General features: G+C 44.4%; 1 protein-coding gene across 1 annotated transcript in view; it reads left to right on the top strand.

The window, feature by feature from the left end:
• The first annotated feature begins 364 nt into the window (after positions 1 to 364).
• LOC147683932 (uncharacterized) overlaps positions 365 to 19,063 on the top strand; it is a 62,925-nt gene continuing 44,226 nt past the window's right edge. The window contains exons 1-2 of the mRNA XM_086944923.1: positions 365 to 532; positions 11,209 to 11,359. Coding sequence (XP_086801049.1) covers positions 522 to 532; positions 11,209 to 11,359 — 162 coding nt within the window. The 5' untranslated portion in view covers positions 365 to 521. The remainder of the gene's footprint in view (positions 533 to 11,208; positions 11,360 to 19,063) is intronic.

Below are 19,063 nucleotides of genomic sequence, written 5' to 3'. Positions count from 1 at the left end.
TCCCCCAAGGCAAGGATGAGTGGCTGCTGCGAAGTCTCTAATTTGCCGTCAGGATAAAAATCAAATTTATTGGCATGTCGTTCTACGGAGAAAAAAAAATATCGCATTATGTGCAATATTTATATACACAAGTATTTCGTAAAAATCAATATTTATAGAACGTAATGCTGCCATTAAAACATTATTGCATCCTAAAGAATACTAAACAAAATACATTTTATTTTTGACATTTCCTTTATTACACATTCTCTCAGTCAAGCGTACAGAGGAGTCGAGGCTCCGCAGCTGCTCTGTGAAGTGAAGCTTGAACCGGAAGTGACGGCCGGTTGCCAGGTAATGCCGTGTAGTTCTCGGGATGAAAGTTGATGCTTTGAGTTCATTATTTGACCTGATGAGAAGGAGGAGGGGCGGCCGCAGAAGTCTACTCTGTGGACAATGTAATTGGTTCCTGGGTAAACATGGCGAGTTTGCGACGAGGGCGATAACTTAATGTGCAGCTTAAGGAGGAGCAACAGAAAGACATGTCAGAAAGGTAAGAAAATAGACGAGGAAGGCGAGGTGCAATTTCAGTGACGTGGCAATGGTGCCGTGGGACAATTGCACATAAGGGCCGTTGTGTGGTCAAAGCTATAACTGGGGTCTGCCTGTGAGCCCCTCACAGTCTTGGGTCCCGGTGCCACTGCACCTACTGCACCTGTGATAGCTAGGCCCCCGATACACTTTGGAACACAGATGGCCTGCTCGAAAATCGATATTACGTTACAGGATTAGGTGACTTCTTTCAAATTAGGAAAGCAGAAATTGTGGCAAAATTAAAAAAATGTAATGTTTTGATCTTTGTCAGTGCTGCATTTACTTGCCCAGATGATGAGCTGTAGATGGGGTATTGATAGCTTTACGTAGGGTCTTTGGAGGTAGGATTCTTCTACAAAATGCAATTTCCATCCCTGTTTTCTTCGATTGTCGGAGTTTCCTGTCCTTCGTCTCGTTTGTTCTCATTTGCTGTCTCTCTTAGGATGTGACAAAGCCTGATGATGAATTTAATTTATGCTTGTTAAATAGGTTTTACTTTCCTAATATTTATATTTGATGGGTGTTATTATTTAATTGAATATTCTTCTGAAAGCATTCCAGGTAATTTCATCCTTTCAATTGTCTTTTTCTACTTCACCCAGTGGTCGTACATGAATCCGATTCAGAAACAATTGAATAATCTGAAAATATCCTATCACCGCAACGATCTTACTTTTGAAGCTTTATTTATAAACAGGATATTATTATGTGGGTCATATTTTTTTACTGTATCCTTATTCAAACATCCCATCCCCGATATATCGAAACGAATTAACACATTTATATGTCTCATTTGTTTTTGTCACTGTATTTCATACCTTTTAATTTTCGTCAATTCATGTAAACCTATCTTTAAGAAACTAATATTGTATGTATTATTTCTAATGATAAACATATAATATTTTCTAAGTAAATCAGTACTCTAGAGGATATTATTTCCCGTTTATTCATCCAATATGACTCCTTTTGGCCTAATGGCTGTCCCCACTTCTTAATAAATGTGTCACTTCATTCACTATTTGAAAATGTATTTTCAGTGAATTGGGATATTCAGTGCCCTGCCCCAATGTGTGCTCTTCGTGCATATTGTGTGCACACAGGGTCTAACCCTGTTGCAAACCGGTGGGCGGTTCCTTGCCAGTGGAACGATTAATGCCCACAGTTGAGCCAGGCACAAGGACATATTTGGATTGTGGGCATCTGTTATCATGTATATCTAAATAAGTCAGTGGTGATTGCGCCAGGTCCTTATCTCTATTTTATCAGATCTGACCATCCATAAGGATCTCAGTCGACTGGATCTTTTTATCAACTAAGAAGTGTTAAAGGGAGAATTCCAATAAATCACCTTCATCAATAAGACCCGCCAATGAACTCAGAAGAATCACTGACTCTATCTCAAATTTTAGGGTTTTATTACAAAGCCAGAAACAACTGAACATTCAAGCGCCTCATTACGAGGTTGAAAAAATACATGGGCACTAATACAAAGTTCATTTTCCTAATTAACCTAATTCTATGCAAAGTAAACAGAATAAGCAATTCCAAAAAGATTAAACAAGCAACGACAGATCCAACGTCTAAGTCGGTCTTCATCAGATTACAGAAACAAAGCAATTTGGTTAGGTCTGTCCCTACACTAACTCTAAGATAACATCCCTACATAGCATTCTTATAGAAAACCCTGAAAAGGTGTCAGCTTGTGAAGACTTCCTCAGAAGAGCATTCACATTGGAAAAGAGTCAATCTGTCTAAGTCTTCTTTCCAGAATCGAACCCTTCTCTTACCCGTCTAATGACTCTCGATGCTCATCAACCCTCTCTGCCTCTTCTTCCTCATCTGCCTCTCCTCCCCCGGGGCACTGTCCCTAATACAAAATGCACAACTCCTAAAACGCGCACCACCTTTGGGCACACATCTTCGGCAGGTGATTTTCCACATCTTGTGCTTCGTCCAAGAACGGTTGAGTTGTCCTTGGGTCCCGAACATCTCCAGCATGAACGGTTCGTTATCGAATTCCAATGCAACCATGTAACAGGTCTCCTCCATACCTAACTCCTAAAACAATGAGCATCAGTCTAGCTAACGAGGAAAATGTCCTTGCACCTGCAACAGAAAGCATGTGATCAGAGCACCCTTGCACATAGAAATTTTCGCTGACTACATTCTATTGAGAGCCTTTCCAAGGAAAAATACATTTCAGGCCTTCTCGACTCTGCTAACATAAGAAATCACAAACAGGCCTTCCATGGCAAAACGTGAATCTTCATTGAATACAGGCCTTTACACACTAAAACCTACATCACGTTAATAACATTACATTTTCTAAGCATTGCATTTCTCATTTTAAGGCACTATAATCATCCCTACACGTGCAGACTTTTATAATGCACGTTTACATCTAATGCATCTCATTACACACAAATAATTCATGAAGCACTAACAACAAACAATCACAATTTTAAATGTCGATTACATTTTCAAATTAACACAAACTAATTTTCTAACAATACACACACACAATTTATTATTACAATTACATTTTCTACTGATTTCTATGTTAAATGCAATCAGAGTACATATGGGTGCGAACTAATGGTGATTATGATGCACCCCTATGAATTTCAGAATTACATGGCGCTCTATCAGTGTAAAAGGCCTGTGGTCCAAAGTCACAACAATACACTCTTCCAAATTATTTTATTTTCAGTCATCCTCACTCCAGTGTCATTTTACTACTCCTTATGTACTTCATTACGAACTAATTATATGAATACACTTAATATGTTTCATGCTATGCTCTTAATCAGGAGCCAAATTCAAGAAGTCTGTAAACAAAATATTATTCTATATGTTATGTGTATTTGTATAGCACACGACTCACCCGGGAGGTTATATAAGCGCTAAAGCAGGAGCAGAATGGGCCGAGCCAGGGCAGGTGCTGGGTGCAGGGCCGGGTCTTCGGTTTCTTGCGGAAAACCGAGGAGGAACAGCTCTGATGTGCAGGGGCAGGTCATTCCAGGCTTTAGGAGACGAGGTAGGAGAAGGCACTGCTGCCGGATCTGGTTCTGCATATGCAGGGAGTGGAGTAGGAGTTCAGCTGAGGGGAGGTGTCTGGTAGGGTTGTGGAGGTTTAAACAGTTTATACTTTGAGGTACATGGAGCCTGTGGGGCCAGTGTTGTGTAAGGCTTGGTATGTGAGTGTGATTAGTTTTAAGAGTGCTCATTTGCGGACTGGGAGCTAGTGGAGCTCTTTGATAAGTAGGTTGATGTGAGTGTGGGGCTGGAGGTTGACGAGCCTGGCAACTGAGTTTGATATAAAAATTCCACTTTATTCACTGAATTAATAACGTCTTAACCGCGGCGGCAATTCCGCTGCTGTGCGGGTGTTCTAAAGGGTGGGCGGGGCTGCGTCGACTAACGTTCGTTTGCAGCACCAGGGAGGGAGTGCTGACTCAAAATGCAATAATTTGGTGTTAATTTGGAAGACTTTGCTGATATGTAGTCAGTGAGTTTAATGAATACATTTTCCGCCAGCTGGTTTACATTTAATTAAGCCCTGGACCAAGGGGCACAAAAAGTACATAAGAAGTATATGGAATTAGTAAACGCACCTCAATTAATTAAGAATTGAAGAGTTGGGCAAACAGGATAAAATCTAACCCACATTTGCTGTATACAATAGTGGTGCTAATGGGTGTATGCATTCTTCAGTGTCTTCGATTGCCCTGTCCAAGCAATGCACTGTCTTGCAAAATTGAACACAAGAGGTCCACTGCCAAAGAATGAAACCTGATGGCAACAAGTGGAATCTCTGGTACCCAAAATTCAATCAGACACAAGAAAGGAAACACAATTTTGTGGCCAAAACCAACACCAGCACTCATCCTTCACAGAGTCCTATGGCAGAACAAATCCTATTACACATAATTTAACCTTATGAAGCACAGGAGGACATAAATAATGTGCACATATAGTACCTTTTACCAGTTTCTTGGAGGAAAAACCTTAGTTACAAAGCAATGTGGCGTGTGTAGTGCTCTGCATGTATCCCGCAGTGGAAAGATAAATCCAAAGTAAGATGGTTACAGAAGTTTCAAAAGATCCAAAGATGACATTGGGAACACATGAGGTGGGCATCAAAATAAATCAGTGCACCAGGAAATACTCTGAAAATGTTAGACAATATAGGGGTAAGATGAAGATCATCATCAAACAGACTGCAGCCTTTTTAATGAAAAGAGATGAATGAGCGAAACACATCTGGAAAATAATACTGCACCGGAGAAAGACAAAATGGACAGAAAGAAAATTATTGCTCTAGCCGAGGACAGCGACTAACCCACAGATGAGAAACTGCATTATTAGCTCAGGATTCCTGTCTACTTCTAGTTCAAGTTAGACTTCCTCTGGTAGGGATATTTGAGTAAAGGAGAAAATCTATGAGGCTGAGAGACTATTTCATACTGACTAAACTGAAAGGAACAGTGAGATACTTCCAACAATACAAGCCTTGTAATGCAGGAACACAAATCCAATTACTGTAACAAAGGAGAAAGGGAGAAGTATAACAGATCCCATGCCCCAAGAGAAATGCAGTATAACCACTCTTCCTACCACAATGCTTACTGCATTCCAGGGCAGGAACCAGAGGGGATTTCTTTTCCATTTGGTGCTCTTTGCAAGAAGAGAAATCTGCAAACGTTGGCCAGATGTGGCAGCTCCTGTCCCGGAGGATTGGCTTAAAGCTGAGCGCTGGTCTTGCTGGATGGACTTGGGCTCTACCCCTGACAGAGCAGACACTATCTGACACTTTCTAAGGTGGAATGGTGGGTTTGATTCGGAGAACGGAGCGGTCCTATGACTGCATCCAGGCTCCAAAAAATATGTATGTTTAAACCCAGGTTGGTGTGGCTGGGACGCTGTCTGTGCAGAAGGTGGGAGGCTGGTTCCATGGGGTCAGCTGAGATTGCAACAGGTGGGGTGATATGAGGACATGCTTACTGAATTCCAACCAAACAGTCCTATATGAGTTCCCGTGGCCTATGTTTTTAAATAAGTCTGTATGTCACAAGCAAACATATACTAAACCGCTTCAGTCAAATATTCAATCTTCCTATAGGCTAGGGTGCAGCAGTGTAGGCAAGGGTATTACATGTAGCTGAGTGCCTGGGTAGCCTCTGAAAGCTTGATGTGTAACCTGGTGTTGTTCAGCTCATGGGGAGCTTGAGAATGACTCTAAAGCCAACTTCATGTTCCAGTTGAAACCTGCATGTGGTGCAGTCCTTACTGCTGTTAATGTCTTTTTATAGTGATTCACACATTTAAAATCATATGCACATGTAGGCATGCATCTACTGCTATACACCTTTTGTGCATTACACAGGTGCAATGTTGCTCTTGATCTTATTTTGAGGGAGTTCAAATAGTTACTGCTAGTAATATTTTCTTGTTTAGGGGATCAGACTCATTGTGTTTGGAGTTGAGTCTTTGATATTGATTTTGAGGCACAGATAAGCTCACATGACGTGATGCGATATTATTCCAAACCATAAAGGGTTGCCTGTATGTTTACTAGAAGAAGCCATTTGACCCACAGGAGCCGTCTGCTGAAGGAGGAGAAGCCCAGGTGCCAAGTTCGAAGAGAGGACCAACCCAGGAGAAGCAGGCTTCTTTGGGAGTGTTTCCAAGAGTCTCCCGCCCTCCCTGCATGCCCAAGATTATCCTCTGGGAACCTGTGACCTGCCTGTGTTCCTGCTCCAATGGTTGCCAAAAAGGAAGACAGGAGGACCTGTGCTGACCCTGCCTTTGCTGTACCAGAAGAACTGCAACTCTGCACAACAGACTTTTAGCAAGGAATCCCCTAGACATCAATGCCAGACCTGTCTGATCAGGCTGCCTCCATGTGCATTATTGCAGCTGCCATTGGCCTGGCATGGAGAGGGAAGAAGGTGAGGGCCCCCTGAGTTAGCAGCTTGACACTTACAGCGGTTGTTCTCACTGTGCGGTTGAAGACTGCACACCCACGCTTGGAGACTACTTAGTCAAAGCATATGGAATGACCAATTGGCCACAGAAATCAGGAAAGCAGGTCCATTTAATCTTAGTAATCCTACACCTGTGTGTAAATCTAGAGCTTCTGTTTGTGTAAAAAAAACATAGTTTCCATAGAGTAAATTCTCTGTAGGGCTGCTTATTGCTTACAGTGCATGGAAGGTCTTATATTTCACCTGGCCTTTCCTCCTGTGGGCTGGGGCCCTTGGTAGCTAGTTTTGAAAACCCAGGGCTGCACCTGGTGACTCTATCACTATCTCCAGCTCCCTGGCACTGTGAGAACTCAAGAGAGAGAAAGAGAGGGAGGGAAGGAAGGAGAAGAAGAGAGAAAAAAAGCAATCAGAGAGGAAGAAGAGAGAGGGACTGAATGGAAAGAGAGCACAAGAAGGCATAGGTAGTGATGGTGTAATTAAAATTATCAGTTTCTTCAAAAAGCAAAGCACCATGCTGGGCATTCAATTAATTGTTTCTATTTTTTAACTGTTTGTGTTCTGAGTCTGTATCCTTCACACTACAACTCTGATACACCTTGGATTGCTCACTCTCCCTACCTTATGATTCAAGTGTGGTAGGTGTGTACTTAGCCTAGTTTGCAGGCCCAAAAACTCAGGACACCAGGGGCAAAAGACCCGAATATCCATGATTGTGGCCCAATAGCCCTGTTGTGAATTCTAAGGGAGCCTAGAGAGGGTCACAGATTGAGGCCCCTTCTCTCGAGACTATTAGCACCACACAGGCCCCAATCACAGAATGAATGTTAAAGGGACATTTGTAAAACCTCAGACCAGGATAGATGCATTCATAGGAATATAAAGGTCAGCTCTGTACCTGAAGAAGACATTGTCACAGGCAACCTAAATCCTAACTCATATCAAAACCATTTTTTAATGCTGGGCGCTGCTCAGTCGATAAGAGTGTTAGAGTAAACACGCCACTATAGTGAAATCAGGTATCACAGAGATAATGGTTACTATGTATCAGGCTTCTCATCATCCATGTTCACTTCAGAAGCATGGGAGGCCTAGTGGGGAAAGTGGGTGTAGTGTTGTTCATCAACCTACAGCCAGCGGACTGTGCCTGGCACCACTAACCAAGTAAGACGCATAGTATATTTTCTCACTCCTACATTTCACTTGCTTTCCTTTTCCTGCCCCTCTGAAGTTGACCCTCGGTCATTTATTAAGACTGGGAATTCTCTTGGAAAGTGCAAGGGGGAAAATAAATAAAAAACAAATCTCAAAGTCTCATGCCACAGCAGTGCTATCGCTAAAGTTACAGTGGAAAAATAGACAGGTTTGGCAATACAACTGAGGATCTAGGACAGTAACCGCAACTAGCACTCAAATATCACCTTTAAAGATATTTATAAACTGCTTTAATTTAATCCTCAGACAAGATCTTGTCAATTAATAAAAATATACACACTGATATTGCATGCATGCATTGTATTTGGGAAAAATAAACTCAATTTTTAAAATAACATCTTATGATTATGAAAAACACTATTCTGGTCCTGAAAAAACAGCTTTTCATATTTCTGTTTTTATTAAATATTCACATGCACAGCTGTCACACATGCACACTCTTAAAGTCGATGTATCTCCATCGGATGCTGGTGCCCATAATTTGACACAGAATTACACTAGGGCATGTAGTACACCAGGGGTGGGCGCCAGCATTCCATGGATGCCCACTGCAACAAATTCAACTTTTCTACATGGTCCCCCCTGATTTCTCACATTTTTGTGGATCCTATTTTTGATGTTATTAGGATTTTGTGCCCTGTGACACTGCTAATCAGTGTGATAGGGTATATGCGTTGGCCCTAAAGTGGTATTAGTATGATAGGTTTCAGTCAGTTGGACTATTTATATGTCTTGTAAGATCAGTGTAGCTAGCATAGAAAATTCACCCATGGTGTGGATGTTAAATACCCTATGTAGGCTGCTATGTGTATTTACACAACCCACATATATGACAAAAATATATGTCTGCCAGAAACCATGCTGTGCAATCTTTGGGCTGCAGTTTAAACACACTACAGTGACACGTAGCAGGGAAAAGTGCATTTGGCATGGAGGAAAAGCATTATTTATAAGTTACCCATAAAGTAGGTTCCTTGTGAGCCCACAGTGCATGGTGCTAATATATAAAAATGGACATACAACTGATTAGGGTAGTGTACTTTCACAGTAAAATAAAACCCAAAAGATATTTCACTGTTAAGTCTTTTTCTAGACTTTGCCCCGAAGAGGCACCTCAACCACATCAACCTCAGAATATTCTAGGATCTGGGAAGACTCACCTAAGGAAGACAGCACTGCTGGAAGAAGAAAACTTACTCAGGGACTCCTGAACCCAGCTGGCTCCCATGGATTGGAACTGCTCTCAGAGGGTCAAGTGCATAGCCTCCTATATGCCTGATTCAGGGACAAAAAAGGCAGAGGGTCTCCCGACTCCAAGAAGGTCCAGCTGATCAAAGAGGACTGAACCCTGCAAGAGAGCTGGCTGGACTGAGACCTGGTGCCTGGAGGCCATCCTGAGGAGCTAGAGGCTACAGGACTGAAGGGTCAAGTGCATAGCCTCCTATTTGCCTGATTCAGGTACACAAAAGGCAGAGGGTCTCCTGATTCCAAGAAGGTCCAGCTGACCACAGAGGACTGAATCCTGCAAGTGAGCTGGCTAGACTGAGACTTGGTACCTGGAGGCCATCCTGAGGAGCTAGAGGCTACAGGACTGAAGGAACTTTGCCAGCGCTTAGAGAACAGTGAAAATTAGTAATTTTCCCCACCTCCGGAAGAATAATGCAAGATGCTGAGGCTTACCCATGAGGTCATACCCAAGCTGGGGAATAAAAACAGGTTTGTCCCGTTCAGAACTTTTTCCAATCTGAAAACTGGTTCAGTGCGACTTTGCTATGAAGGTATTTGACTTTGTCGATCTTTGCACAGATACAGCTTCCAGCCTTGCCCCGTTGGAGGATTTTGACCGCCCAAAAAATGACAAAGCCAGAAGTTAACACCTTGGACTTGGCCACAGTGACATATCTATTCGACCTTCAAAGAGGCATCACCAACTATGAAATCTAGGTTTTTCCCGCTTTGAACATTTGCCTCCAAAACCAATGGCTTTAGCCATAGCTCAATGACAGCTTACCTGACTTTGAGGTACCCTCAGTGCCCACGGTGCCCACAGACTTGGACCTTTCCCCTTTGGAAGATTCTGACTTATATTTCAGAGATTACTCAAGAAGGTAAAAGGTTTGACTAGGATGACCCGATTGGTGAATCTGACCTCCGCTCCATAATGGTCCACCTGAAATCTCTGGAATTTGGCTGTGAGTAAGTGTGTTTTACTCTTGTAGTACTCCTGGCTTACTCCTTTAATTCAAAAGTAAGTCAAGAGAACTCCTGTCTTGCTGAAGGCGTAGTCCTGGAATTCAGGAGTACTGCAGGAGCTCTACATGAGTTACGGATACCTCCTGAGAGTCAATCTTGGAGAATCAGGCCAATTGTGATTAAAAAAATTTAAATGTATCAAAGCTATGACAAATATTTCTCTTTTTTCTTAATATTGAAATAACCATATAGAATATGCAGTATTTCTCATACAGCCGTTCTTTACCATTTAGAAACGATAAAAATATTTCCGACAAATTTACAAAAGGTTTTGGAACAAATATTTCTAGATTGAGGTTGCAATAAAATACATTTATGCTTAAAAATAAATCAGATCCTGATCCGCAGTTTTGATCAATTAAATTCCAACTCAAAGTACAAAGTACAATTATAACCATGGAATATCTGCAAGTGTTGCTTCTTGTCTACCGTTATATCTTTAGGTTTGGAACAGGAAAAAGGGTGCCAAGGAGAGGGAGGCAAGTAAAATGCATTAGGCACTCAAAGACTCCGAAGTTGGTGAATAATCACAAAACATTTTTCCTTATTTACAAACATTTAGCTGTGACAAGGTTTAGCTTACTCCTTGAAGAATCCAGGCTTACACTTGGATTCCAGAAATAAACTAGTTGTACTCATTTCTTACTCCTGGCATTCAGTTGTGAACTCAGAGTACTTCAGGAGTAAGTCTCAGCAACTTCTTTGTGCTTTGAGCCATTTGATGGTAGTATCCTATCCAGGAAATGGACAAAATCTAAACATTTCAAAGGGAAGCGCGGGTACCTTTCCAGAGGGTGTCCGCAGAGAAAAATGTTTTGCTCATGGAGAAGATAACGTACTTGTGGAATTGCCACATTTTTGATGCGCTTTGTAAAAGTAAAAGCCAACCACACCTGAGTCTGTGAATCAGGATGTGGAATTTGTGAGCCCAATTCACAAAGCTTTTGCAATAACTAGATGTGATTTACTATTGTAGTATTTCTGACTTACTCGCACCTGGGCTTGTAATAGGCTTTGTAAACAAATGTCATAGTAAATTCAAAAATAGAAATGCACTCGAAATTTAGGACAATACCTATGAGCATTAATCACATTTTGTTGCTGCTTGTTTTCTTATTAACTAAGCCTTTCTTAGTGCATACAATCATGTAAATGTGAATTTTATGTCTTTTTATGTTTCTAGCTCCTCAGGGGTGAATATAAGTAGTGAAATCTATTCCAAATCTTCTTCATCCGACAACTGGGATTTGTGCAATACAAACACAGAAGTTTCATTGTTGTCAAGTTACAAAGGAGTACTGCAGGAGGGCTGCGATTCTGGAATCGCTTCACCGGTAAGTTAGTTACTACCAGATGCAAGCTTCTTCATGGCACCTTTACCTCAAAACGTGGGCTTGATTCACAAAGATTTTGCTGTGACTAGGTGTGGCTTACTCTTCTATTCCACAGTGTTTTAAATAAAAGCTTTTATGGTCGTTGAAAGGAAACAAGAGATGAACTGATGAAACTTGATAGATGAGACGCCTGCTCACCTCTTCGATTTCCAAATTAGAAAGCAGACCCATCCAGGTGTATGAATGCATTGGTAGGGGCAATGGAAAATTATTTGCTGATATATTTTTAACTTAACCATAACCAGCACCAGATAACATTTTCCACTGAACATGGTGAAGTTTGCAGCCTTATCCCAGAACATGCACTCAGAAGTGGGGGATGTCCCCTCAAATTGGTGATTGTAAAGTCAGAGGGTGAGGAATTGTGGTGAGCTTGAGCAAGACAAGCCTTTATCAGAATGTGGTTTAGGCTAGTTGTGTTGTGGATTAGACAAAAAGCATGGCGGTGACCCGAGTTATAGCTACCTTAGGGCTCAGGTTATAGTTACTTGAGATAACTATAACTATAATTATAACTGGTGAATTTCAGTGGTTTTTAGAGTTTAAAACATGGCCCTGATTACAATGTTGCGCGAACACCGTTGCAGTGAACGGCGGTTCCTCCAACCCAATTAGGATGCGACATCAGTGATGTAATTTGAGATGTCATCAGTGATGTCATTAACTATGTCATGAGTAATGTAATATGTGAGGTCATAAGCCGTGCATTGCGGTGGTGCTCGTTATAGTTAAGTCAGATAACCATAACTGTTGAATTTCTCTTGTTTTGTACAAGTGAAATGTCAGCCTAACTATAACGTCTCTGAAACCTTTGGCTTTTTCCATAAATTTCTAATATTTTTTTAAATTGTATTTCCTAACTCTAACGTCCCTGAAACCTTTGTTTTTTTCAGTGAATTTCTATGGTTTTTAAAATTCCATTTCCTAACTATAACGTCCCTGTAACCCCAGCTTTGTTGGGTGAATTTCTAAGGTTTTTAGGTCGAGGACCCTCGCACTGCGTAGCAGTGGGCGGAGCCCGAGATGTAATGTTTCTTAGAGGGGGCATGGAACCTGCCCCTCTTCTCCATTGGCTGGCCTAGTAAATGCTGGCCACCATTGAGGAGAGGGGCGCCACTCCCTTTAAGCCCCGTCTTTTTCGGATTCGGGGGCGTGTTTTTTTATGTTCTTTCTATCTGTGACGTCATCCGTCACTCACCAAAAACACGCCCCCGATTCCAAAAATTTCGGAGCTTTGCGGCAGCCATTTCTGTCCGCCGGCCATCTTATCTCTGCCGTTTTCGGGAGCTCGGGGCCCGCAGCTTTGGCGGCCCGCCGCCAACTTCAGCAGCTTCTCGTACAGCGCCGGGGGCCCGGCCATCTCCCGGGCCAGCACCTCTCCCATCACCCTGAGCTCCAGCTACGGGGGTGGCAAGTTCAGCCATGGCTACCGGACGGGCAGCAGCGGAGGGGGCATCACGGCCGTCAGTGTCAACCAGAGCCTGCTGGCCCCCCTGAACCTGGAGATCGACCCCCAGATCCAGGCGGTGCGGACCCAGGAGAAGGAGCAGATCAAGACCCTCAACAAAAGTTTGCGTCCTTCATCGACAAGTTGAGCCTGGGGTGAGAGGGATGGGGGATGTGCGCGGGCACGGGGGCACTCAGACCCAGGGGCACAGCCCAGACCGTGCATGGGACACGCGTGAAAATCGATAGTCAACTCCGCCCGGACATCAGAAGTGGGCTCGGCTTCATTGAACGCCCCTCACGGGCAGGGCAGACCTGGGCTGCCTCAGACACGATTCCGGCTCCACCACGTATCCCAGAGTGAGTGGCTTCTCTTGGGCCTGCCCACATTTGCCTTGCATGCGCTTAAAGGATGTGTGCTTTCAGGAATGTATAATAAGCTTTCATTACACTGAGGCGCATACATAGCCCGGAGTGTGCAGCCTGTGTGCCAAGGTGGCAGCATAGCTTGGGTGTGATGGCATTGGCACACCCATATATGGAGGGGACATTAATGCTGGCACCGGCAGGATTGTGCTTTGTAGGTGGTTGCACTTGTGCAGGCAGAGGTGGTGTGTGGTAGTGACAGCTGTCATGGTGTAGCGGGCGTGTGCTGGCACAGGCAGACACTCTCAGCTAGGCTGGCACATCAGCGGTCCTGGTAGAGGTGGCTATGGGTGGGCAGGTCCGCGCCGACCCAGGCTGCCGAAAACAGCGCAAAAGAGACGAGTTTACTGACAAAGTCAGTCCTGGCCTTTGGGAAATGTCTGTCCTGCTGGCAGAAGGAGGTACTTTTTTTGATGAAAGGACAGTTTGGTTGGCACAGGGATGCCTGGGGTTTCTGAGGACTGTTGTGTAGGGGCATACAGAGCAGTCTGCTGGCAGAGACACATATGTGGGGATGGATCCGAGCAGCTGGCACGAGTACCGAGGTGTGCGCCAGGCAGGCTCTCGCCGTGGGAGGGGCGCTGCGCTGGCATGCGCAAGTAGACCCTGTCTCCGTGGTGGCACGAGCGAGGCGATGGGTACAGGTGTATCGGATCTAAGGGGGATGAGAAGACCAGGCGGGAGAAAGGCCTGATGGGCTGGCTTCTGTGCAGGTCCGGAGGCACGAGGCAGTGCTGGCGCATGAGAAGGTGTCCATCCAGTGCTGGCAGCGGTAGGCCCAGTGTCTGTGATGCGTCACAGTGCAGGCCCAGGGTAGAGAGGCAATGTCAATTATTTATTTATTTGATGCGTTTTTATATAACGCAGACTTTACCCGAAGGTGTCAGAGCGCTTCACAATAGGAACAGATGTGATACATGAGGAGAACATTGCAAGTGAACAAATTACATAAGCAAACGTTACGTTACATGAGGCAAAAGTGATAATTGTGAGCAAACAAAATACAAGAGGTAGCAAACGGTGCATTACAGGAGGTAAAAGTGACATGTGTGCAGGTTATAAAAGCCTACAAAGTACAAGTAGAGGTATAATACTGCAATATATGGCAGACACCCGGCATGGTGGAGGCAGGGTGGCTGGCACGTGAAGGCAGCACTGGAGCTAGGGACATCGGCGGTGCTGGCAGGCGGGGTGGCAGTGCTGCAGTCTGGGGGGGGTGGCTCTGCTGCCCCAGGTTGAGAAGCCCAGGCTAAGTCACTAAAACACTCCTCTTGCAGAAGTTTCCCCTTTCCATCCCCGCCCGGTCCGTGTTCCACAGTCTCTCGAGTTTATGTCCTTGGCCGAACTGCGCAGGGCTCTGCCATGTGACAGAGACAGCCATATGACGTCGTCTCCAATTTGCTTTTCTCAAGGGGAAATCCTTCCTGCTTTCTTCTGTGTTTTCCAGTGTTCACGACAGCGACAGTTTAGAAAGACGTCCTTTCCCCTCGCAGCTGCCATGACAGGTCGCGCCCATTTAAAGGTTGGGGCAAGGCCTTCAGCCTGGCACGGAGTCACTCTCAGGCCTGAGGGCGGGGCCGCCCACCTGCGGCCGGGGCGAGGGTGGTAGTAGTTACTCTAAGCACAGGACAGCGGCTCGTCACCAGCTGGCAGTGCGTGCTCCTCGAACATGGGGAGCAGTCAGTGTACCCACGAAGCGGGGAGCAGTGTGTGTGCCAATGCGATTGGAAGTAGAGAGGGCACCTATCCAATATAGCAGGGAGAAGCAGGTGTGCCCATGCAGCTGGAAGCAGTGCGTGTACCCTTACAGCAAGAATTAGTGCATGCCCCTATCCAAATGGGGCAGTGTGTGTACCCCTGCAACGGGAAGCGTGAAGGAATATTTACAGCAGGAAGCAGTGAGTGTAGTGTATAGGTAGAATGGGAAGCAATGCGTGTACCAATGCAGCAGGAAGCAGTGCAGTAACCTTAAAGAAGTGGTAGTGAGTGTACCCAAAGCGAGCATTGTGGCTAACCATACAACAGGGTACCCATGCAGCAGGAAGCAATACGTGTACCAATGCACCAGGAAGCAGTGAGTGTTCCCCTACAGCAGGAAGCAGTGAGTGTATCCAAAGAGCAGGGAGGCAGTGAGTGTACCACTGCAGCAAGAAGCAGTGAGTGTATCCAAAGAGCAGGAAGCTGTGGGTATACCAATGCAGCAGGAAGCAGTGACTGTATGTGTGTGTGTGGCTCTGTGTGTGGCTCAGTGTGGATAGCTTTTTTTGTAGGTGGCTCTATGTGTGGGTGCTCTGTCTGTGTGAGGGTGGCTCTGTGTAGGTGGCTCTATGTGAATGACTGTGTGTGTGTGGCTCTGTGTAGGTGTAAATGCAATAGGTCATGCATTTCCGAGCGATTATTGGCATTGTAAATGACAATGCCATTTATTTAACAATTAAGTTATTGGCAATGTAATTAACAATGCCATTTATTTATGACTAGCAGCCCGTCCCGACGTTGTCCGGGTATGAATTGCTGCCGGCGAGTAGTATATTGTTTTGTAGGATTTTGTTTTGATAGCAATTCTTATCTGTGACAGGCCTGTGAAAGGCTCCGATTCACAGTGCACTGCTGATGCACTTAAGAGTGCGCGTTCAGTATGTGAACTCGAGTTTCCCTACTAAATTTTTCCTTGCAATATTATATAGCGCAAACTCGGCAACATGGCATGAGCACAATTTACATTACAGAAGAACACATTCATTTGTGGTAGACACGGGGAGACAAAGCGATTTGCCTGGAATCACAGGATGTTGAGCTGATGCCGAGATTCGAACGTAGCTCCCCAGCTCTAAAGTTCGCAATTCTAGAACTTGTGGCGGGAGGTGTGTCTAAAAGTGTATGTCGGTGCTGGCCATCAATGAGAGAGATCTGTGCATTTTTCAAATGGGTGGTGAAAAAATATGAGTATGTTGCTGGAGATGTGGGCCGCCGTGCCACCAATGTACTTACCGGGGGAGGGTAAACACCCATTATTCCACAACTTTCTTTCTGCATACCATCACTCCGCATACTTTCATGACGAAAGTACCATGACTCCGCAATGCCATTATAACGCATGGCATTACATTTTATATGCTTTTACCACGCATACATTTACAACAAAATTCGTTGTAAATGCATGAATGTTAAAAGCATGTTTTTTTTAATGTTTGTATAAGGTAAGTATGGCTATAGGGGTATATGTTTTGGGGTACTGAGGTATATGTTTTGGGGTGTTTGGGTATTTTAAGGGTTCAGATATAGTTTTGGGTTATGTGGTACAGGGGTAGGTTTAGGGATAGGTATAGGTTTTGGGGTAAAGGGGTATTTTTAGGGTTCAGGGCTAGGTTAGGGTTTTGGGGTACAGGGGTATTTTTAGGGTTCAGGGGTAGGTTTGGGTTTTGGGGTATAGGGGTATTTATAGGGTTCAGGGCTAGGTTTGGGTTTTGGGGTACAGGGGTATTTTTAGGGTTTAGGGATAGGTTTGGGTTTTGGGGTACATGGTATATTTATAGGGTTAAGATGGGTTAGTGTTTAAGGGTGTTGGGGTATTTTAAGGAGTAAGGGTGGATTATAATTATGGGATGCATGGGTATTTAAAGGGAGCAAGGTGGTATTAGTTTTTAGGGTGTAAAGGGTAATAAAATAAAATAATAAATAAAAATAATATGAATAATGCAATTTAAAAGAATAAATGTTTTAAATAAATGAAAAAAATGTGTGTGTGTATATATATATATATATATATATATATATATATATATATATATATATATATACAACCAATGCCCACTCAATTAAGAATGAGCCCGACATATGCTGACTTGCCAACTGGATTTATTTGAGCAAATTAAACAGAGTTCTGGAAACGCCAAGAAAAAATTAACAGAGTTCTGGAAACGCCAAGCAGACGCGTTTCAAGCGGAGATGTGTGCTTTCATCAGTGCCGGTTCTCGTTTCCCTCTCTTCAGAGCCTCACACCTGGGGGTAATTAAAGTGTCCTGAGCTGTCTCTGGCCACTCCTTTGTTGGTTCCTCCCCGCCTCTGTTTGATGTTGTGCTGCCTCCCGTGCACGTGATGTACCCAGAGGAATGCTGGTGCTGCGAGTTCAATGTGCCAGCCCATCCAGTGAATGGCTGACAAATGCACAGTGGCCTGACTCACCGCGCTGCACTCCTCCCTTTTCTGCACACAGGGAGAGTAGTTTGCCATACCTGCTGGGGCCTCTGCAGACACGCTGCAGCCTCCTTCCCCAAAATTAAAGTCCCAAAATAATACCATGAGACTTCTCGGGGGGGTGAGCGCGCTGTATTTTCGTACCCAGTCCAAAGCTTTGCTGACTTGGCGCCTCACACCAGACCAGGAGGGCATGCCGGTATATATATATATATAATATATATATATATATATATATATAAATACACATATATACAAACATATATTTGATGTTTTAATAATGTACTTTTACTATGTATATGACTTTACCACACATGCATTTGCGTTATAATGGCATGCGTGATAAAGTCATATTCGTTGTAAAAGTTTTAGAAATTATGTCTTTGCGGAGTAACTGTCCCGCGTTATAAAAATTGCGGAGTGATGGTATGCGGGATGTTGGTTTGCGAAATATCATCACATATTCCCGGGGGAAGGATAGTCCCTTTCTTGCTATTTCTGTGGAGGCGAGCCTTGTGTCCGGATGTGCGTGGCGTGAGGCCTGTGCGCAATAGAAGTGGAAAATCTCCAGTGTGAGCTTCAGGCGTCACCGGAAGTTAAGGCGAGATTACATTTCCTGCACAATGGCCCCTGTTTGCGCTCCTTCCGGCCCTTGGGAATAGCGCCATGCCTGACCTCCATACAGTAAAGCAGGTGCACGTCACTGGGAGCGCGGGGCAAGCACACCCGGAGCTGGAATGTACAGAACCTGGGAAGAAAAAACAATGAAATATTAGGCACAACGCTCTCTTTTTTTTCTGTAATCCCGCGCCCCGCACACGCCCACGCCCCCAGCACACGCCCACAGCACATGATAGGAGACATGGCATGAAGGGCGGAACGTACCACACGCCCCCAGCGTTTGTCACGTCCCCAGCACACGCCCACAGCACAACGCAGACACGCCCACAAGGGACTACTTTGCTGGCACGGTTCTTTTACCTTTTGAATGTATATGGTGGGCATCTGCATAGCCTATGTCCTTCTGCTGCAACTGCCCTTTCCAACGCTGTATTGGGTGTTGTGATTGGTGCTGTGGTTCCTGAGATTACCCGCCTCAAAGGTTTGGGCTCTCGCTTTAATATATTAGTATAGATAGATTTAAAAAAATGTCATGAGCAATGCCAATAGCTCTACCTTTAATAATGCCGAGACCATTGCATTGTAAATGCTTGTTTAACTAGCAGTCACTTTTGCAGAGTAGTGGCGAAAGGGGACTGGGCCTCCAACCAGCTCTCAGGAATTCAGTTGCGTAGAACTTACAGGAGATAACAGGAGGGCTTCTTGACCCCCAAGGTCCCTCAGAGGTAAAGTGAACTTCATCCCACAACCAGTAGTGCCCCAGTAGGTGCGTTTTCAGAGTGAAGGAGAAAGGGGGCATGGTCTCCGAAGACCTCTTAGCAACCCAAATGTGTGATACTTACTGGAGGTTACAGGAAGGGTAGTTGGTCCCCAAGGACGTCCTTGGGGGCCAACTACACCTCCCATTGCCTCCAGTAGGTCCCACACAGCAGGATTGCTGAATTCTGATACCGG

This window comes from Lissotriton vulgaris, chromosome 11 (assembly GCF_964263255.1).
Source record: "Lissotriton vulgaris chromosome 11, aLisVul1.2, whole genome shotgun sequence".
Lineage (NCBI taxonomy): Eukaryota > Metazoa > Chordata > Amphibia > Caudata > Salamandridae > Lissotriton > Lissotriton vulgaris.
Note: the sequence above shows the minus strand (reverse complement) of the source record. Positions and strands in the feature narration are given on the sequence as shown.